Consider the following 22,908-nt stretch of genomic DNA (forward strand, 5'->3'; position numbering starts at 1 on the left):
TGTCTGCTCCAGCTGCCCTTTCCCCACGCTGGAGGTCAACTGTCTGCACAGGCCAGTATTGCAGGCTTGCTCAAAGCTCTGCTTGCCCTTGGCTCTGTTATTTCCTCCTGTGTTGTTAGGCCTGATCTTCCTGTCTTGCTCAGCAGCGCCGAGTGGTTTTTTCAGGTCTCATTCTTTTATTTGTTTATCCCAATAGCACTTTAAATAACAACGTGAAAAGCACTTTAACCTTGATTATATAATATACAGGGATGGCACTTACCACCTGACCTTGAATTTCTCATGCACCTTCCTCCCAGCTTCCTCTCCATTGAGTACACACTGTTCTGTTTGGAGAGGTTCCAGCCTGGGGGGAGTAGGAGTTCTTCCAATCCAGAATTCAGGATTGGGGGAGCATGTGTTCAAGTGGGGGGTGGAGGAAGGGACAGGCAGCAGAAGCTATTATGTCAGCCTTCAGCAGGCACCAAGGCTCACTCACAGTCATCCATCTGGCTGTTGCTTCCAAAGAGTACTCGCCTGAGGACGCTGACGGTCCTAACCAGCCATATGGCATGTGCTCTGGAGACAACAAACAAGAATGCAGTTGGCTTGTGCTTTGAAACATCTGTTGACTTGCATTCATCTTGCCAGTCTGGTGTGAGTTAGTAATTGTGAGCCTGAACTCCACTGATAATGGAGGAAACTCTAACTGGGGCCTGCTGGTACCACCCTTCGTGTAGCTTCTCTTGTAAAAGTTCGGAACACCCAGGCCCACTCTGAGTGCTAGCACCCAACTCTCTCTTGCCCCCTCCCACCTCCAAACTTAGCTACTGCTTCTAGGTTATGAATACCCACCATTGTAAGATGCAGGGCAAAAAACATCCTGGTCAGAGAGCCTCGGCCTTATTCATCATGGGAGAGATCACCAGAAGGGCCATTTCAGCAGAGTCCTTAGTGAAAGGCCATTGCAGTTGGCTGGGCTCAGCTGCGTTGCATAGGAAACCAAACATTTCAGAACTGGTTTCCTCCTGAGCCTGGGAAGAGAATGTGCTTGTTGAAAAAAAACCTCTTACACTGCAGAATTCTTCCAGCTTGGAAACTCTTGTGGTGTGGGTGGGAACAACGTAGATTGTGGCTGCCTGGCAGTGACTTGGCCAGCCTGACAGGAGGAGGCGGGCCTTCAGGAAGAAGTCTCCTCAAAAACCTCCTGGCTAAGTGTAGAGTCTGGGGTTGCTGAAGTAACAGTGACTTGGCACAACTGGCCTTGTTAACTTCAGACACAGTGCAGCCACGATGTGGGAACTGCTGGTTACCAACTACACTATGCAAGGGATCTTCAGATATTTCTACCAGAGCTGCACCTATCGGAGCCAGGCAGATTCGACCGGGAAACACACACATGCCGGCAACACCACGTTGTGGACTCACGTCCGAAACAAAGTACGCAGAGAAAAGGTGGGCTTGACTCTCTCTCCTCCTCCTTTTATCTGGGGTCTCTGAAACATAGGAGAAGGAGAAGCTTTTCTTTCTGGGGTTTCATGTGTGTAACTGACAGCAACGTTTTGCCCTGTGTGTTGAGAGCTGGAAGTGGGAATTAGGCTTCGGAAAGGGAGAGGCTGAACATACTCGGTAGAGTCAAGGATACTGTGGGTTGCATTACCCCTGCTCGTCTAGCATTCATCCTCCGCTGTGCAGTGAGATGCCAGTGCTGTTATATTGGAGGGGGGGGAAGGACAGGGTTGATGAGGTATGAGATTAGTGTTAGTTACTAAATTCCTTTTCATTTGTGCATGAAGGTGTATTTGAACCTGTGCGTCTCAAGGTGAAAGATTAGTGCGCTCACCCACCCCTTGCCTTGCATTTTTCAGGGAATAGACTTTGGTATTGCAAAGCCATGTAAGGAATCACAGATTCATTTTGTCTGGTTCTAATTGCTGGTATAGCTCCATGTTCAAACTGTTGTTCCTTTTCTGTACGTTCAGTCTGAGCCAGTTGTGGCTCTTTGGAGGTGAGTGTTTCACAGATATCACCGACCTTGCTGGGGGATGTTCCTATAGAACTTGACAAGCTATTTCCCAGCCTTGTAACTTTCCTGTTGAAAGAAATCAAGCTAGGTTAGCAATGGAGACCCAGGATTTCATTTCAGAGCATGGTTTTGATCAGTGGATTCTTGCAACAGCAGGGGTCTCTCTTTCAGTTTCAGGTGCATTTTCTCCCTTTGTGTTGGAGCTGAAGTGAAAAAGAATAGGGCAGGCCAGAGTAAGACACTATATCTACCTTCTCCTGTGATCTCTGGGCTGCTTTCCCATTCAGCTCTTCTCTTGCTTCATTCCCAAATCAGAGCAGGATTTAAAAAAAGTAGTAATTTCTTTCTGAGCGTTCTGTGTGCTTAATTTTTTCTTTGGATGGCATGTATAAGTCCTCCTGGATCACCCCATATTCCTCCTCCATTCTCTGACTGTCAGACCCAGCATCGGGTCATCATGTCTTTGGAGCCTAGGAGAACTGGATGTAGCTCCTTTTTGGAAACCGACCCAAAGCTCCAGTGCTAGGGAAGCTTGACAGAGATGCTGGTGAAGCACTCCCTCAAGCCCCGCTCCTCACTTCATCCTGGGGCTGAGTACTCCAGCCCTGCCTGTCTCTGGGAAATTGTGATCCAAATTCCCCTCTCGGCCAGATTGTAGCGTTTGGCCTCTGGCTTGTATTTGAGGAAGTGTGGGAGCCATACCACCTGGGGGTAGCTCTTGGAGGGAAGGTGTTTCAGGCAGTACAATCTCTGCCACATGTCCTCTGCATGTAGACTGCATCGTCTGTTTGGACGGGGGAGCAGACTTCTCTCTCCACTCCCAGAAAGTTCCGTGGGCTGGTACAGAGGGGGAAACAGCAGAGTGCAGAGCTGAAGACGTCCTGACTGACTGTAAGGAGGATGAGCTTAGTAACCCCCAAAACCAGAGACTTCTAAATAAAAAAATTAATTAAATAAGAATACCCTACAGCATGGGGGAAGGAGAGCACCCGATACAGAGTACTTGTGTTCACTTTAATACACGTATAAGGTACTCAGCAACTGTGGTGATGGGTGTGTTGTGAGAACCTTGATGGATCAGATAGAAAGAGTCTAAGTGACAGAGGCAAGACGATTATTATTGAAGATGTAATAAGTTACTAATCAGCAGTTTCTGATTGTTGGAGCAGATGTTTATAAATGTCTATTCAGTGTCCTTGGTAGCTGTTTCACTAGCAGGAGTTGAACAAAAGAGCTAGAAAAATTCTGATACTCAGTTGGATGGAGAGGATGTAAAAGGCTGTAAATAACTCAGTATTTAAACTTTATGTACCCTGGACCTGTGAAACTGCACCCACAGAAAAGGCTTCCAAAGCTAAAATAAAAAGAGACACACACTCACTCACTCACTCTATTAGGAACAGGAAGGAATTGGGAATCGTATATATGTAATATTCCCTAATTCCTGTTCTTAATCTTGTTATTCATGACCTTTGGAAATAAATGTTAAAATACTCTTTGAAGTGTATTATCATGGACCAAACTGGTGCCAGCATTTGGGCTTAGGACCTGTGTTTGGGTTTGGGACCTGCAGCTTGCTTACCTGTGTTTTCAGAGAGAAACAAGCCCTAGCTGTGTTTCAGATCTTAGCCCTTTCCTTTTAGAAAATTTACTCTCTCCCTTCCTGACTCCCGATTCGCTGGGGTGGGATGATCCTCTGCTGTCTATTAAATATGGCTCCTATGTTATGGCAGCGAAGGAAGCCTCCTTTTCTATCAAAGGTGAGATTACTGGCTTTAGAAGAGCGTTTTAGCTCTCTTGAGGTTTCTCTTGTTAAGTGGATATTGCACATTTGACACTGGGGTTTCCATATACACATGTGTGATCCATACCCATACCTTGGTTAGAGTGCAGAACTCTGTATGAGTTACCCGACATCTGAAACTCAGGGCTTTTCTGATTCCCCTGTGGAAATGGGAGTAAGTGGTGAAGGCATTGCCATGCAGACTTGCATAGATTTTTTCAAACTGGGTGATTTAGTCTCTGAAACCAATTCTCAACTCACAGGCAACTTCCATGTTTTTCAGCTGGATCCGCAGGTGTTACAGGATAAAGATTGGCAACGCACAGTCATCTCAATGAATGGAGTAAGTAGAGTACAAACTGCTGGCACTGCTTCTTTGCCTGACCTTGTGTGTCAGATTTATTCTCTCTCTTCTTTGTCATAACATTTTGGAAAACTAAATAAAACATTTATTGCTTGAAAAGTAACAACTAAAGTCATCCTTGCAGGTTGAAGTGAAGCTGTCAGTGAAATTTACCAGCCGGGAGTTCAGTCTGAAAAGAATGCCATCTCGTAAACAGACTGGGGTCTTTGGAGTCAAGATTGCCGTTGTCACCAAGTGAGTTGTCAGGTCATGCTTTTCTCTGTTGTTTTATTTTAAACACAGTAGGCCAATGGGGCTGCACCTACTTAAGCCCTCAGTGAATGGAGGTATGCAGATACTTTCTTGCCCTTGTGTGGCTAACACATGGCAATTTCTGCAGGCAGGAGCTGTTTCACATTCTCCCAGCTTCATCCCGTGTATGGAAAAAAACCTCCAGAAGACCTCAACACACACACACCCTTGCTTGGAAATCCAGTATGTTTACTTTCAACATCTCTCACTCTGCCGTGTTCCGGAAACACCCTGGCCCTTTTCCTCTGTAGTTGGCTGACTTGGTAACAAATTTCCAAAGCTACTGAACTGCAGTATTTCCTTTCCATACTTGGAAATGTTCATGCTCTTTGGAGCCATTTATTTTATTTTAACCCCTGATCTTTTGTCATGTATCGTTTGCCAGAAGAAACCTGTTTGTTCGTGTTAGATAATTTAGGAGACCTGGTACTTCCTCCCCACGGAATTACTGTTAACTTGAGAGCAGTATGACTGCTATTTGTCCAAGGGCTGCATAGGAATCCTCTAATCACCTGCTAGCGTTGCAAGCTCACCAAACTTACTTCTCTATAAGACTGCAGCTCCTCCATGGGAGAGGTTTCATGGGACTGAATGTGCAGAGATGAGACAGTTCATAACCTCTCTACAAAAACAGACATTAAATCAGCTACTCAGGAAAAACAAACAAACGAGCTTTCTATGGACAGTTTTCATATGACTATGAGAATCCAGCTATTGTGTGATGTATACGAGTCTTGCTATTGCTGAAAACAGATAAGCTCTCCGGGGGAATTAGCTGCTAAATTTTCCTAAACTAGGAATACACCCCCTGTGAAAAGGACCAGCTTAGGGGCTACACAATATGGCTAAAGTTAGACTTGTAAAGTGCATGGGCCTTTTGCTTGCCCAGAGCACAGATGTGAGTGTCACCATTTGAGTGTCGTCTCGCTATAGAGGACACCAGCTCTGACTGCTCTTGATTCTAAACCCTTGAGACTGGAATAATTTGCTCATAATAACCAGTATCTTCTGCCATTTTTATAACAGCCCAGACTTCTCAAAATGGAGGGTTTTTCAGAGAACTTCCTAAATGGATATTCTTCCTCTCTAACAGTGTTGGGCTATAGAAAAATGCTGGTACAATGTCAGTATTTTTGTGAAGATATTTGCTGATTTGGTCAAGTAAACCCTCTAACATGGAGCAAGGTTCTTCTTCAAATGCTTGCTCATGTTCATTGCATATTAGGTGTGTGTGCTCGCCACATGGACCAGTGCTGGAAGTTTTTCCCTAAGAAGTATCCGTAGGGAACACCAGAGACCGCCGATTGCTGGGCCATCATCGCCCACTTCCAAGCAGTAGGTCGCCCTACTCAGGACAATCTTCCTGGCAATTGGCCCATAGTAGCTCCCGGTCCTGTTCGATGTCCCGGTACTGGTCAAGTAGTGGAGGTGTAGATCACTGGGTATCCAACACAGATCCACCGAACACAGTTGGTTTCAGAGAGCCCGACCAAGACAGTCTCGCTTGGACAGGTTGGCTTCGGGACGCAGCAACTAGCATGGGTCGGACAAGAGCCACCACTCAGCCCAATCCTGGTCACCTGGTACCAACTGCGCCGCTGGTAGCTCTGGCTTGGAGCAAGATTCCCTGACTGCGGGACAAGCCCTGGTACCGGCAGTGCTGACTATATTATCAGCACCGAAACCAGCCCCAAGCGCAGTGGCCAGAACCCCTGGGGGCTCACCCAGCCTTCCCAGGCTATCCGATTGGTGTCGGGAGCCTCGGAGAGGCCAGAGGCCTCGGTATCCCGTCCCCCTACGGTGCTCAAGACTTCAGAGGGGTAAGACCCTGCAGGTCCAGGACTACCCAGGGGAGCAAGCTGATGTACCACCAATGGATGTGGACGTTCCCGCGGCACTGGCATTATCCTTGTCGTCGCTGGACGAGGCTATCATGGGGCCCCTTCACCCAGTTACTCAGGATGACACCAAGGCGCACCAGGAACTTTGAAGAGGTTCACTTCTAACCTGGGTCTTCAGGCAGAGGAATTGAAAGAGCCCTCAGACTCTCTGTTTGATGTTCTCGGCTCCCGCCAGTGTGGACCTACCCCTTCATGAGGGGGGTCTCCAAAATCACTAATGCCCTGTGGCAGACCCCCTCTTCCCTGGCCCCTATCTCTAAAAGGGTCGAACGTAAGTACTTTGTGCCCACCAAAGGGCATGAGTACCTATACACCCACCCAGCCCCCAATTCCCTTGCGGTTGAAGTAGTTTACCACAAGGAGAGGCAGGGACAACCCAGGGCCACCTCCAAAAATAAAGACTACAGGAGGCTGGATCTTTTTGGACGTAAAGTTTATTAGTCTTCCAGCCTTCAGCTGAGAGTAGCCAACCACCAACCCCTCCTTGGCCGATATGATTTCAATATGTGGCAAGCTATGGCCAAGTTCGAAGGGTTGCTCCCTGAGGTTTCCAAGAAGGAGTTCCAAGCGATCCTTGATGAGGGTACTACTGTGGCCAGGGCAGCCCTCCAGGCAACATCAGATGCTGCTTCCTGCACCAGGGCTTCCTCTGTCTCCATGTGGCAAGTTTCTCGAAGAAGGAAAAGAGAGTTACCTTTTTCGTAACTGGTATTCTTCGAGATGTGTTGCTCATGTCCATTCCATGACCTGCCCTCCTTCCCCATGGTTGGAGTTTCCAGCAAAAAGGAACTGAGGTTGGGGGGAGCCACCGGTGCCCCTTATACTATGCCATGCAGTACATGCCATGCCAGGGGTCGCCAGAGCCGGTCCCCTACGGATATTGCTGAGGCAAAAACTTCCAGCACCGGTGCATGTGGCAAGCAAATAAACCTAATACGGAATGGACATGAGCAATGCATCTTGAAGAACACCAGTTATGGAAAAGGTAACTGTCTTTTTCATCCTTACCGCTGTGTTAGTCTGCACCTCCTAAACACTTAAGTGATTAGTGATTTTGGATGTCTCCATTTTTGGGTGTCCAATTTGAGACATTTTTAAAGGAGCAGATTTTCATAGGGTGAGTGCTCACTCAGTCCTTTTTGAAAATCTTGGCCTAGAGCTCCTTTCACTCAAGCAGTCTCATCTTATCCAGTGCCTAATGTAACTCTGGTAACCATGTTTTCTCTGCCTATGTCATACTGAACTCTTCTTCCTGTTTTTTCTCAAGGAGAGAGAGATCAAAGGTGCCTTACATTGTGCGCCAGTGCGTGGAGGAGATAGAGCGACGTGGGATGGAGGAGGTGGGCATCTACCGTGTCTCTGGGGTTGCAACTGATATCCAAGCTTTGAAAGCTGCCTTTGATGTCAGTAAGTATTTGCTCCTGAGGTTTTCCTTTGCGTTATGATCTCCTGAGTGATGATCTCTGTCAAGGTTCCTCCCCCACTCTGAACTCTAGGGTACAGATGTGGGGACCTGCATGAAAAACCTCCTAAGCTTATCTTTACCAGCTTAGGTCAAAACTTCCCCAAGGTACAAAATATTCCACCCGTTGTCCTTGGACTGGCCGCTACCACCACCAAACTAATACTGGTTACTGGGGAAGAGCTGTTTGGACGCGTTCTTCCCCCCAAAATACTTCCCAAAACCTTGCACCCCACTTCCTGGACAAGGTTTGGTAAAAAGCCTCACCAATTTGCATAGGTGACTACAGACCCAGACCCTTGGATCTGAGAACAATGAAAAAGCATTCAGTTTTTTACAAGAAGACTTTTAATAAAAAATAGAAGTAAAGAAATCCCCCCTGTAAAATCAGGATGGTAGATATCTTACAGGGTAATTAGATTCAAAAACATAGAGAACCCCTCTAGGCAAAACCTTAAGTTACAAAAAAGATACACAGTCAGAAATAGTTATTCTATTCAGCACAATTCTTTTCTCAGCCATTTAAAGAAATCATAATCTAACACATACCTAGCTAGATTACTTACTAAAAGTTCTAAGACTCCATTCCTGGTCTATCCCCGGCAAAGACCAGCATATAGACAGACACAGACCCTTTGTTTCTCTCCCTCCTCCCAGCTTTTGAAAGTATCTTGTCTCCTCATTGGTCATTTTGATCAGGTGCCAGCGAGGTTACCTTTAGCTTCTTAACCCTTTACAGGTGAGAGGAGCTTTCCCCTGGCCAGGAGGGATTTCAAAGGGGTTTACCCTTCCCTTTATATTTATGACAATCTCCTTTCAGGTTACTGTGCTATTTTAATCTCATGTAGCCCAGGAAGCATGAAGAGGCGGAGACCCTGGTGCAAAGGAGTATCCTCTTACCCCGGCTGTGTGTTTTATTATTGTCCTCCAGTTGTAGATTTCAGAGTAGCAGCCGTGTTAGTCTGTATTCGCAAAAAGAAAAGGAGTACTTGTGGCACCTTAGAGACTAACCAATTTATTTGAGCATAAGCTTTCGTGAGCTACAGCTCACTTCATCGGATGTTGTAGATGTTAACCTGAGGTATTCAGTGGAATGAACCCGTTTATTGAGAAATACTTATTATTCCTCCCAGCAGCCCTGAAATGGCGATTTTGTGTGCCTTGCCATGGTAAATGGCAGACACTTTCCTCAGGGGAAATGGGAGCAACCAGCAGTCTTATTTTCCACAATGTCAATGAGAATTCTGGATTAACAGGAAGTCCCTATGGTTGTTTGAGACTCTTGTTTAAAGGAGCACTGGCAACATCAAAATAATTTGAGAAATTTTTTTTGAAGGATTTGATAGAGAAGCAGAAAATTCTGGTTATTGGAATGTGACTGAGAGTCTGGTCTCCTGGGTTCTCTTCCCAATGCTTCCCATTAGTGCTTTGTGTGACCTCAGGCAAGCAAAGCTTTCTCTGTTCTTCAGCGTGCCCATCTGTAAAATGGGATGATAATAAGCTCTGTAAAGCACTTTGAGTCCCTTGGATGCAAAAGGGGTCCCATGTTATTGCTACACTTTAAAGAATGTCCTCACCTACATTCTGGGTTTCCAGCACCATGGGGGCGGGAGGATGATTTACATTTTAAAAAATGCAATTTTTTTGTGTAAATGCTAACACATTTCATATGAGGCTGTCTTTGGTGAGAGGAGGTGTTTTTAACAAAATTCACATTTCTGACCTAAATTGCTTGATTTTTGTCTCTTGAACTCTGCTTAATTGGGAGATACTGAGGGTGCTTCTGATTGTACCAGAGTGTTCCCGATGGGGACGTGGCTGTTATTAGTTATTATACAACATATTATTAGGAAGCTGAAAAGCATTTAATTGACACTGGCTCAGCCTCATACGGGGCTTGATCTGGATCTCATTGAAGACATTGACTTCACTGGGTGTTGGATCCAGCCCACGACACTGGTACAGCAGAAGTAATTCTAAGTAAAGCTAAGTTTCTTTTCTTGCGCCCTCCTCCCGTCCCCAGCAGATGTAAAGCTAGATGTCATCCTGGCTGTCCTGGGGGGTCTAGCTGCAAAGTGGTCACATTATAGCTACTCTGATCTATTAAGCAGCACTGGGATAATATAAATGGAGAACTCAGAAACCAACCTGAGCAAAGTGACTACAGGTGATGAGCGTCAGCTATTTGGGTAGGGGGAGAAGATAAATAAAGGATAAACAGAGGGAACCGAAAAAGAGAACAAGAATAAGGAATGACTTTGAAGGACTACCAGCTTCAGTACCTGTATGTCTCCCTGTTTTCTCTTACAGACAACAAAGATGTGTCCGTGATGATGAGTGAGATGGATGTTAATGCCATTGCAGGGACATTAAAATTATACTTCAGAGAACTGCCTGAACCCCTCTTCACAGATGAACTGTACCCCAACTTTGCTGAGGGCATTGGTGTGTAACAGAAGAAATCATTGATATCTACCATGTGCTAAGTGTTGTGATGGTTTTCTCTAGGAGGTTGCTCCTGAGGCCTTAGAAAAGGCTTTACTCAATATGAAGAATAATATTTAGAATATTAGAAGGAAGTCCTGTGACAGACTGTGGAGAAGGGAGGCAGAGGCTATTTCTTTGGCTCATGAGTTGCTCAGAAGAGAATTCAAATCCTGCCTTACTGTGCAGGTTTTAGTGTGGGCAGTGGTTTCACTTACCTGCAAGAATGGAAAAATTCAAGTACTAGGATGGACATTGCCTACCTATTAAGAGAAGAGAAATCCTATTTGTCTAGGCCCTGAAATGGTATCTCTCCTATTCATTCTCCAAAACGAGATAAATCTGGTTTGAGATGGGCTGTAATCTCCTGTGTTGACCCAGAAGGGAGGTATCTTAGGCCACGTTTACACTTACCAGTGATCAATGCAGCTGTGATCAATGCAGCTGGGGTCAATTTAGCAGGTCTAGTGAAGACCCGCTAAATCGACCGCAGAGTGCTCTCTGGTCGACTCCTGTACTCCACCGGAACGAGAAGAGTAAGGTAAGTTGATGGGAGAGCATCTCCCATCAACACAGCGTGGTGTAGACAACACAGTAACTTGCACTAAGCTACGTCGACTCCAGCTACATTATTCACATAGCTGGAGTAGCGTAACTTAGGTCAACTTACCCCGGTAGTGTAGACAAGGCCTAAGTGTTCTGAGTCTGCAATGCACTTGTGGTCTCCTGCACAGAAGAAAGGATTCTCCATCACCTGTCTAACAGGGGAGAACTGAATTCAGACGGGGAGTGAGGCTGTGCCTGGATTGAATTCTAAGCCTCTTGTCTCTATAATGAAATTGCAGCACATTGAGCATCACCCATATTTTCACATTTCTTACACCGTCAGTAAAGCTCTCATTCCCTTCCTGTATTTTTTTTTCTCTCCTCCCATAGCACTCTCAGACCCTGTTGCAAAGGAAAGCTGCATGCTGAACTTACTGCTCTCGCTTCCAGAACCCAACCTCGTGACATTCCTTTTCCTTCTGGACCATTTAAAAAGGTAATATACAGACCCTTCAGACAGGTGCATTTCATGTGTAAATCCATTCCAAGTGCCGTGGAGAGAGGTGCCCCTTTCTTGGAGATGTGCTGTGTTACTCAAAGAGCCCCTTCACTGATTTCATTTTCCTTTGCTCTGTATTGAGTAATGCAGGTAAAATAGGCCTGGTAAAGTGCTAAGTCCTGTGTTCCATGCTCACTGTTACTGAAGCCATTATGAATTGTTCCCAAGGAAGGGATGAGAAAGATCTTTACAGTGAAAATGTGATCTGCAACACACACACACACCCTGAAGGACACACATCATATCTCCATAAAATCACACTTGTGCGTGAACGAAGTAACCAAACACAGTAAATGGGATAAATCTTAAAAGTCTTGACTACGTTCAAGGGCTCTTCCTGGAGCCTTGTCTTACCAGGTATTTGCACTTTAACAAGACCCGTCTTTTAGGAATTGCAACAATACTTCTTGTGTTGGCAAGAGATTGTTCCTTGCTGAGTGGGGCCTGCTATATGGAATTCGCTCTCCCTTCCTAGCTGTATCAGTCCTCCCAACTGTTTAACACCTATAAACCTTCCATTTTCAAAGGTGCTTATTACTGTCACCCCATAGTTAGATGTTTCTTCCCCTTTATCCTCCTCCTCGCTTAAAGGTCTTTTTTGGTCTTATTTGTTTGCCATTTTTTCAGGGGGACTTTAGTATATGGTGCTTTTGTGTGTTTGTAATTACTACAAGATTATGGTACAGTGCTCGGAGCACCTTAGTATTCATGAAATGAGCCTGTTTATTACATGCACGGTGTTTTCATGTAAGAAATGTAGTTTTTTAATATTCATGTATTTGCTTTGTGTTCATGCTAGGGAACGTAGAGATGAAGGATGGCCTTGTGGTTAAGGCTCTGGTCTAGGATCCAGGAGATCTGGGTTTAGAACCCTGCTGGGGTGTAAATCTACCCCACACTAATGTGCTGTGCACTAAGCGTCTGTGTGGACCCTGCTGCTGCACACTTTGAAATGGGGTTAGATTAAAGCACACTATAGAACTTCTGGAGCATGGCAGCTGGATCCAGGCAGATAGTTAGTGCACTTAGACAAGCCCCCGTGACGGTACAGCATCTAATCCAATAAGGCCCCAATCTCAGTTGGGAATTCAAAGTGCTACTGTAATACAAATAATAAAAATTTGAGGAAGTCTAATGGCCTGTGGTACGCAGGAGGTCAGACTAGATGATCACAATTGTCCCTTCTGGTCTTAGAATCTATGAATGAGAGACATAGCTAGTATAGTTGCTTATTGAATGTCTGTATCTAAAACCTCTTAAAAGTAGGTAAAAATAAAGCTGCTTAATAGGAATGTTTCTTTGAGCCACAGAATGTAGAAACATCCTCTTTCTCCGTTGTTTTCTCCTGTTAGGGTTGCCGAGAGAGAAAGCATCAACAAGATGTCCCTGCACAACCTGGCAACTGTCTTTGGACCAACGCTGCTCAGACCCTCAGAGAAGGACAGTAAGATTCCTGCTAACCCAACCCAGCCTATAACAATGACAGATAGCTGGTCACTAGAAGTCATGTCCCAGGTAAAAAGCTAAATATTTTAATTAATCTGATAGAGACAATATCTTAGCCTCTTTGTCCATAACCGGGCTACCTGCAATCATTCCAAGAGGCTTTGGCAGAGCCATCCTTAACAGCTGTTCTCTAAGGTGGGTGAGGTAATATCTTCTATTGGACCAACTTCTGTTAGTGAGAGACAAGCTTTTGAGCTATACAAAGCTCTTCTTCCGGTTTTCCAGCACAGTTTAACTAGAACAGCATGTTCAGTGTGAATGAGGGTTATTTTTAAAAAAGCATGCTAGTAAAATCAGTGCTACAAACTACACTGCTAACAAGCCAGAGGGTTAATCTACAGAGCAACTTTCCACCATGTGAGGCTCAACACCATCTTTAAACCAAGTTTGGCAGTGTTTGCTCAGACAGTTCAGCATATATCTGTACCAACTCGGTCGCTAGCACTAACATTTTGGTGCACCCACATCACAGCTCTGTATGTACTTCAGTAACAAGAATTCCCATAACACACATCTCTCAGTGCCTTAGTAACTGGTTCTGGGGCTAACAGATTATTGGTACAACTGGATGACATTTTTCAGGTAAATAGTTTATCTGATGAAAAATACTGTTTGAACTGACCTGAAACTGTTCGCAAATTTCAGACAGATATTTTCACCCATTCATAAAATGGCCAGAGAAAGAAAACAAGAAGGGGGAGGAGGTGCTGTGGCAACTCTTCATAACCTTTAGCCTGGTGGTTAGGACACTCCCCTGGGATGTGGGAGACCCAGGTTTGAATATCCCTGCCCTGGAACAGGCCGAAAATGGACTTTTTTGATTCACCAGAAATTCCGAAATATTTGATTTGGTTCGACCCAACTCAGATTTTATTTTCAATTTTTCAAAACTGCCACCAAACCAAAAAATCAGTTATTCACACAGCTGTAATTGTTGGTGTTTTTCACAATGCTTCTTTCTCTTACACTGTACCATGTGTACCAACATTCAAAGAGACTTTTTGCTGGTTCCAGAAGTCATTGTCCACTGATGCTACAATGCCTTTTGGCAGGTATTTCCAATATGCATGCTAGTTAAGCAGGTTAGACTTTTGGATTCTCTGGCTTTGGTAAAGGTGAGTTAGTAATCAGAAAGATTTCAAAACTGGGCTGATCTGGAATACTGACAACTTCACTGTACCTCAGTTTAACATGTAGGATGAACAGAGAGCCATTGAAACATTTAAGTTGACTAAATTGGATCTAGACTGTTGTCAGTGGTAGCTGATGACAGAACAAGAAGTAATGGTCTCAAGTTGCAGTGGGGGAGGTTTAGGTTGGATATTAGGAAAAACTTTTTCACTAGGAGGGTGGTGAAACACTGGAATGCGTTACCTAGGGAAGTAGTGGAATCTCCTTCCTTAGATATTTTTAAGGTCAGGCTTGACAAAGCCCTGGCTGGGATGATTTAGTTGGGGATTGGTCCTGCTTTGAGCAGGGGGTTGGACTGGATGACCTCCTGAGGTCCCTTCCAACCCTGATATTCTATGATTCTATGAAATATTCATGATCACACTGTGCACTGCAATATAGGGCTGATTTACGATTTCATCTCCCTTCCTCCTTCCAGGTTCAAGTTCTTCTTTACTTCCTGCAGTTGGAGACTATCCCCACCCCAGACAGCAAAAGGCAAAGCATCCTCTTTTCCACAGAGGTGTAGGAGTCTGGTCACAACAAGGGGGCTTGTAGAACTGTTCTTGGTGTGAATCTGCCACTCTGAGAACAGGAGGACTGTTTCTTCTTCGGACATTATTGGCCTGTTCCTGTCATAAGGAAGCATAGCCTTCAGTGCTTCTGCTGTTTGTCAAACAGAGCTAAGCTGAAGAGAAAGGAGAAACTCCCTCTAGTTTTGATCCGTAGAATAGGGAAGAATTGGACTGGACACGGAGCTGTGCTGAAAGGCTCCAGTAGAAGGAGCAACAGACACTTTAACAAATGCAACACAGAGTGCGGTTGTTGCTCTTGGGAAGGTGAGATGGTATTCCTCATTTTTATGGATGAAATTTATCATCAAGAAGCTTCAAGCTTTCTACACGAACACTTGTCAGGATGCCCTTCTGGGGTTAGAGGGGAATTAAAGGCTATATCACAAGTGTGTCTTTAATAACTGCTGTTTTAAAATACTGTCCTGGGCCACACAGAATAGTATCATTCAGCAAGGGGATCTTTGATTCCTCCACTGAGAAATTCAAGTCTTGATTTGAACAGGGTTTTTAAAAAATAAACTAGAAGTTTTGTGTACAACTGGACCTGTTGTTTTTTTGTCTCTCTCCTACCCCTTCCCTTGTAAATGTTTGTACAAACTCTAGGAAAGGGGGTATCCTTTTCTTGCCTCTTTGATGCACTTCTGACATTTTCTTTTGGTGTTAAAAGAGCCAGACCCACTTGCATTATACAACAAACAAGTACAGTACATGAAATAAAAGCAGGGAGAACTAGGCTGAGCACTTTAATTCCATTATCTGGAACAAACAAGCTCACTTAGTTGTTTTTAAAGCAGAGGCAGTGTTGTCCAAAAATGGTGGCTAAATTCTTTGAGACCTTTGGAATTGAATGGAAACTGAATGGTCGAAACTCCTAGCTCTCCACACAAACAGATGTTATTACCTGTGCTAAAATAAAGCACTACAAACATGTACTGAAATATCTTCAAGTGTCTGGGGACAAAAAATCAACAGCTGTCTTTCTCACTGGCTGCTTAATCCAAACTTTTATCAAAATGACATTTTTGATACTTGAATTTTTTGAGGCTTTGTATGTTGCTTCTACAAGAGTCTTTTTCTGATAGCTACAAATACTTTGATAAGATATGTCAGAATGTACTGTGTGGACAATCTGCTAACAGGTGGCATTTTGTATTCTTCAGAAATTCTGTTTGAATTGAGAGCGGTGCAGAAAATTCTATAAAGCGACCTGATACCCACTCCACTGACAGCTGTGCAACCACACTGACGTCAGTAGAGCTACATGGGTGTAAGTGGGAGCAGTATTTGCCTGGGGAATTGTAAGCATAAGCTAACTGCATGGTCTCCAGGCCAGAGGAGGCTATTCAGGTCATGAAATAGATGTGCCAAGCATCTGGGGAGAGATTTCAGCTGCATCAGAGTCTCCCTTAGCCTGTACTAGCCACCCCAGTATGCAGTATCCACTTTAGTTGCAACCACCCATCAACACCCTGGCTCGAAGGAAAGGGCAGCCTGAAGACAAGAGAAAGAATTAGAATAAGGGGGAAGGGGAGAAAAGCAAATTTAAAAATAATCTGCGTAGTTGAATCGTAAGCACCATTTGGGGCAGGGGGAAATACTAAAGAGAAAAAACAAATCTTGTTATGCCAAATTTTCTGAAGGTCTCCCTACTCTCCACTCAGAAAAATAAGAGGAATCTTCCAAACAAGAGGGAGAAAAAAATAAAATAAAAATTAAAAAACAAGAGAAACTATTTAGCAGTCAACATAATTGACTGCTGCAAAATAGATGTCGTTGTACTGTGAAGTTGGAAATTCAAAAGAAAAATATAAATGATTTCGATTTTGTGAGTATATCAGCATTTTGCATGCTATTGTAAGGATTCTTAGAGGAAGTTACTATTGTTTAGCACCCCTCTTTTCTTAGGTCTGGGAACAGATCTCTGCGTGTTGTAACATACAACCAGAAAATCTCTCAACTGTATTTCCACTACATTCCAGCTTCCAACCCCCCTCGCTGTTAGAACCCCTGAGACAGAAAGGTGTGTGTAGAAAGAGGTGCTTGCAGGGGGAGGGTGAAGAGAAACAAAACCTTGGTTTAAAAATGGGGGGGGGTTGGCCTTTTGTAAAACTAAAGGTAAAAACTGGGCAATCCTGAAAGATACTGTCTCTAGAAAGGGTTACAGACCAGTAACATACTCCAGAGTTTTCTGCTTTTATATACTTGTTTTTGTTTTTAAATAGCAGCTCTGCTTCTTAGCTGCACAACCACCCACTCCTTGACAAAATTCAAATCTTTCTTTGCTATTTTTAAGGCGGCAGCACTGTAGGGTTTTCTAGTTCAGAACTTCCACTCCGATCAGTGGTGACCGTTTCCCCCTTTTGGTGTTTGTAATCTGTGGGTGCTGGTTGCAGTGTTTAAACTGGAAAGCAATACCATAATGACTGTGCCAATTTACTTTTGCCTGACTTTTTTATTTTTATTTATATAGGAAGTATAATTTTAATATTAAGTTACCAATTTATATTGTGTAACAATAAGAAAATTGCTTCTGCTTTGGTTACTGTTACAGGTTGTTGCTTTTAGTTTTTCAGTACAATACAATGCCTGATTCTGCTGTAACCCTATCTAACATGCAGGCATGTGGATGAGAAGAGTTTTTGTAGTTAATTTAACAGAACACATGAATTATTTCAGTTGAGTATAAGTGTACGTTTTCCCCAAAGCTGGTAATTTTGGGCTGGAGAAATAGCACATCCTATAATGAGGGTGAGACCGTTGATTTATTTGAAATGTGAGAATGGAGTAGTTGAGCTTCCCCTAGAGTTGTAAGCTTTACAAATGGACCGTGTTTTCAGAAATTCAGAATTCACAAAAGGATTTTTGTTGCTCTGCCTAGTAATCCATTAAGTGTTTTCTTAAGCCCCACCATACTAAACAAAAAGCAATGGGCAAAACCTAGCTTGGGCCAAAGTCCCTTCTGATTACCACAGTTTCATATTTCCTGCTGAACTTTTTGAGAAAACCAGGCTCTCCCATTTTACATTTAAGAAGATGCAACACAGATGGTATGACAGAGAAAACTGGTAAGAATTTCCCCCTAAAGTTGATTGTGACGTGTTGGGGGCTAATACTTTTTTGGGTATCAACATATTTACCAGACCCTTCCAAGCCTGTAGCTTTCAGCTACTTTAATTTGAAACATTAGAACATTCATATAGGATTTTCCAGATGATTTGAACATTGTCTGTGTATCACCATTTGTTTAAAAAAAAGCAAGGGTCTCCTTTCATTCAGAAATAGCTTTGTTTTTGTTCCTTTTTATTTTATTTTAAATGTTGAGTAGGTTTTTAAACCAGCAAAGTAACGTAATATTGAGTAAAATGGGCAAATAAACCATGAAAAGTAGCTTTTGAGGACTGATAAAAATTAATTACTTAGATCTGTTTCATCTTTGTGTGTGTGTGTCATTTTGTATTGGGGGGAGTGTCTTAGTTGAAACCAAATTGAAACATATTCATTGAAATGCTGCTGGTGAATTTTACTCTTGCACAATTTAAAGAGGTGAGGTAGTGGTTAGGCTAAATTAGGCTGTACTTTTATATGCTGCTAACTTTCATCTATCAGCTAAGGGCAAAATACAGCAATGCCTGATTACCTTCACTGATGCTCGCTGCCTGCCTTCATTCTGACCTTCAGTTGCTAAGTGAAGTATAGGGCAATCAATATGTAGCATGTGATGTGAAACTGCAACATTTCTGTAGGCCACTAGGTGGTGCAACCATGCAATCTGTTAATGGGAGATGCAGTATTTTTACACTACTTACTCATTTTAAAGGTTCCCTAATCTGATCCACTGATATATTGTTATGTTCACTTTCTGTATAGGTTCATTTAAACAAATGTGATGTTCTGTAAAGTGTATAAAGGATCTCCTAGCTTTCTCATTACCCATTGCAACACTTACAGGCATTATGGTATGTGTTCACTTCTCTCAACTGTGCCATTCCTCGAAAATGCATAAGAAATTGATCACCATGGCCTTTGAAGGTGCTTAAAACCTGAATCTTAATAATGGAAAAATAATACCTTCCTGTCCATCATTTATTTCAGTGCCTACTTATGTACTAAGGTGACATTATTTTGGGTGCAGCAGTCCTACTTTGGAAACTTTTTTAAAAAGAATTTGAAATGTTCAAATGAACTCTGCCCTTTCCTTTTTCCACTTGGAATTTCAAAGGAGGAGGAATTTTATTACAGGAAGACAGAAGCGTTCACACTGTACTTATGTGCCTTGAAGAAATAGCATATGTCTTCTAAATCAGTTACTTAGCATTAAGACACTGAGGTCTCCGGTTTAGTGTTAATAACTTCCCCATACTAAGCTACAATGAAGAGTGAGCGTTAAGGCTCAGTATATAAAAGTTCTCATTGAGTGTACCTAGGTTGACCTCAAAATCAAAGGGAATCTCCTTTAAAGGAAACTCTTACAGCGGAATAATAATTAATATCCACCCTCACACCCCACAGATTTTTAAGTAAGAAAAATAAAAGACTATAAGGAGAGAAGCCTGATTGGGAATCACACAAATCACATAGTCTGGCAAAAGAGAAAACAACCCCCTCTCCTTAAAAGTCACAGGAAAAGCCCAGGCCCCCAGACGTACGCTGAGCTAAGATTGTATTTTCAGTAAACTAAAACACTGTATTCAGTACTTGCAGTGTGCCACTTATGATGTGCTGTAATCCTTTACTCTTGCTACTGGAAGCAGTTACATTCCAATGATCGGTATTCTGTCTGGTCACTTGTTGTCCTCAAATATGGTTTTCTTTTGTTGAGGGGGGAAAAAAGCTCTATACATTAGTGGTTGTAACAACAAAAAAGGAAGGGGAAAAAAAGCTCATAAAACCCGGTCCAGAACTAGATAATCACTTGGAAGTTGACTTAAAAAAAAAAAGAGCCAACCTCTACACGGTGAGCATAAAATGTCACAATATACAGTAACTGTGAAGTGGTCACAGCAGTAGGACCAAAACAACCTTGACATGGAGGCGAACTGAAACTTCCTGAGTCGTCCTCTCTCCTGGGCACATCTCTAGGAAGTCCAGTCTGCCTTTCTAGGGCACACAAACCGTAGCAATGGAACTGCCAACAAGCAGAAAATATAGAAGTGACTCATGCTATTTCCCCCCCCCCATTCCTGCTGCTGAGTCTCTGTGCACTACTCTGCTGTACTGAAACCTTAGGTGAGGCCATTGTAAAATAATGCATATGCAGGTGATCTATGCATGTACTTTCCATGTCCCTGGCTGTCCTTCAACCCTGGAAGGAGAAAGAAGCACCTCTTTTCTAGCAAAAATCTGAGCCACTTAATGTTCATGTACAGTGTATAAACTGTCCTTTGGCAGAGCCAGTTATAGTGTGGCTGTTCTCTGATATATCTGAGACAGTTTAGACTTTGAATACACAGTGGACCAACTGTGCTATCGCTTTGGACTTGCAGGGCTGCACCATTGTTTAGAGACATGATTAAAACAGTTTGGTTGCATTTACACTCTTAGGATCCATGTTTTAAACATGTCTGAAAACTACAGTACTTCAACAAAGGGCCCCAGCATAGCAGTAGTGTCTTAGGCCCTGTCTGCTCTACAGCTTGATATGTATTAACTACAGTTATGTTCCAATACTGTTATCAGAAACATTCCACATGAATTTGCCAGTATGACGGCTGTTAGAACAGCTATAGCAGTTTCTCAGTCCAGTGGAGACAAGCTATTTTTTAAGTCATATTAGCTCAAGATGTGCACCAGATTAACCATCTAGCTACTCCATAGTCTGGACTCTGAAAGCAGTTGTATTACAGGGCCTAGTCTTATCTCCTAATTTATGTGTGGAGGGGACCTTCTGTGTGTGGAACATACCTTTTTGCATGGAATGAGAGCTGAGTTGCCTAAGTGGCAGCACCCCTCTGCTTACCCCAGATGCCATGGAAGATGCTCTGTGAGTCTGGGGTTCCTGCATGGATAATGGACAGGGCCTCCACGCATATGACCTTGATCTCCTACTGATTCCCCAGATTCCCACTGCTCCCAAGGGATGCATGGAGTTTAAGTGTGGGCCTGCCTGCCTGTTCAGCAGAGGGGCAAATCCACCTCTTCCTCCACCCCTGGTGGAATCATCAAGCATCAATCTTTGCAAAGAGAGCCTCACATTTCCTCCCTTTTAGGCCAACTGGGGAAGCAACTGGGCCTGCAGAAATGAATTTGGGTGCAGACATTAACTGTGGAAGTAATGGTAAGCTAAAACCATATTTGAAAACTGTTTCAAATACTTAATGCAGAAAGAACCATAACAAATCCTTCACAGCAGTACTTCCTAACCTATCCCCTCCCTGATTCCTTCTTAAGATACTCACAGCCTGATGTCTTGGATTGGGCTTCTCATCAACTTTTAAATGCTTGTGAATCTTGCACAACAACTGCAACATAGGAGCATTGGTAAAACTGTTACCTACACCAGAGTAAATGTTTCCAATGATGAGTATCCAAGCCAAGATCTTACAAGTGACTACGAGATACTAAAACTGGAAGAAAAGGATGTTGGATAACTGAGGAAGTCAGAATGAAACAGTGAATTTAAAAAGAAAGGGACATTGTGAAATTTATGACCTTTCTGTGTCTGTTTAGCGAAAAAATAAAATAAAAACCAAGCCTTCTCTTGCCTATGTAACTTGTGTAGTTTGTTCTTATCTCTACTGTTGCAAGTGTTTATAATCCATGCAGAGTTCAAAGGAAAGCAGATGATAGAACTATTTATTTAAATATAAATACAATTAAATTATATAATTAGTGCTAAAGTATGCGGTGTAGAAGAAACTTGTTCATTGTTGGTGGGTAATTTTGAGTTTCACCGTAGAGTTAATATTGTCTGCATTGTTTAAGACCACCATGTTTCATGTTAAGGACTCTGCTTCGACATTTTATACCACTATTATTAGTGCTTCAATACCCAATTAGAGCTCTGTTTCAAAAACTGAAATAAATGCCTTAATCCTAAAAGGTGCTGAGCACGTGTAACTCCCATTGAAATTAATGAGACTTGCAGGGCTCAATATCTCTCAGGATTAGGCCCCAAGAGTGCAGCAGAGAAAAAATAAAAAATGGTCAAGCTGGATTTATTTAAATTTTCTGAAGATAAATGGCATAAAAAAGGATTCAAAAACTGTATTTGAAAATAAAAATCTAAGGCTTTTTTAGCCGTTGTTTGTACACAAGGTTAAATAAAATCTCCTGTATCTGTGTTTGCCAGGTTCCATTGGTCTTATTTAAATAAACATTTGGTCCATGAAAGCTGGACTGAATGCGTGAATGGCATCTGATAATGTGTGAATGGCATTTGATAAGAGTTTATGATGTACAATTTAAACTTTAGATTTTTATCAAGTGCTATCTTGTGGCTACTTCCTATCTGCAAGATAATAGGATTCTGGGTTAAATGAACTCCATGACCCAGGTTACAACTATTGCTGAGTTAAATGGAAGCTACCGTGAGATGTACATGCAGACAGTGGCAGATGCAGAATAGTGTATTTTAGGACTATGCCAAACTTGTTATAAGCTTCTTGCCCCAAAACGAAACCAGCCATAAACTTCGTAATTTAACACTACGACATAGAGCAGTTAGGTGCACATGGTACATTGCAGAGAGAATAAAGACATGGCCCCTGGCCTGAGGATCTTTCAAGTTACTCTGAGACAGCCATGGTTTGTGGGCATAACGGATGGCAATATTTAATCAAAGTGGAGGGAGTTGCAACTTGGCTGTACAGTGACTGAAGTACACTGAATCAGGAAGGGGAGCTCCCAACACACCAGTCAAGAAGGTGGGGAACTCTGGGTGAGTACTGCTTACTTACCTAAGTCAGGAAGAGGAGGGGAAGCTCCCCTCTGCTTTTAATAAAGGAAGGGGATGTGCTCCCCCTTCCAGGTCTAGCCCTGTGTATAGGAATTGAAAGTACAGTTTTGACTGGAAATTCCTGTGCATTGACTGGCCCTGAGCCAATCAGAGAGCATCCCTTTGCAGTTCAGTAACCATAGAACGCCTCCCAAACTGTGAGGGATGGCTCCCTTGGGGAGCTATGAGTGGTTGGGGGGACGGGGGGGATTGATTTAATCAATATGCCATTTTTTCCCCATTTCTAGGCTTAAAAATCACCTGTATCTTACCCACAAGTCTGCATCTTATGCTGGTACTGGGGATGGGAGCATCTCGGTACCCTCTGC

General features: G+C 43.1%; 1 protein-coding gene across 2 annotated transcripts in view; it reads left to right on the plus strand.

The window, feature by feature from the left end:
* BCR (BCR activator of RhoGEF and GTPase) overlaps window positions 1-21,929 on the plus strand; it is a 135,555-nt gene extending 113,626 nt beyond the window's left edge. For both annotated transcript variants that reach the window (XM_073313721.1, XM_073313722.1), the window contains 7 exons: window positions 4,072-4,131; window positions 4,277-4,386; window positions 7,612-7,751; window positions 10,117-10,251; window positions 11,227-11,332; window positions 12,748-12,910; window positions 14,511-21,929. In XM_073313721.1, coding sequence (XP_073169822.1) covers window positions 4,072-4,131; window positions 4,277-4,386; window positions 7,612-7,751; window positions 10,117-10,251; window positions 11,227-11,332; window positions 12,748-12,910; window positions 14,511-14,600 — 804 coding nt within the window. In that variant the 3' untranslated portion in view covers window positions 14,601-21,929. The remainder of the gene's footprint in view (window positions 1-4,071; window positions 4,132-4,276; window positions 4,387-7,611; window positions 7,752-10,116; window positions 10,252-11,226; window positions 11,333-12,747; window positions 12,911-14,510) is intronic.
* The last annotated feature ends 979 nt before the right edge of the window (window positions 21,930-22,908 follow it).

The sequence above is a fragment of the Lepidochelys kempii genome, chromosome 15 (assembly GCF_965140265.1).
Source record: "Lepidochelys kempii isolate rLepKem1 chromosome 15, rLepKem1.hap2, whole genome shotgun sequence".
NCBI classification, from domain to species: domain Eukaryota; kingdom Metazoa; phylum Chordata; order Testudines; family Cheloniidae; genus Lepidochelys; species Lepidochelys kempii.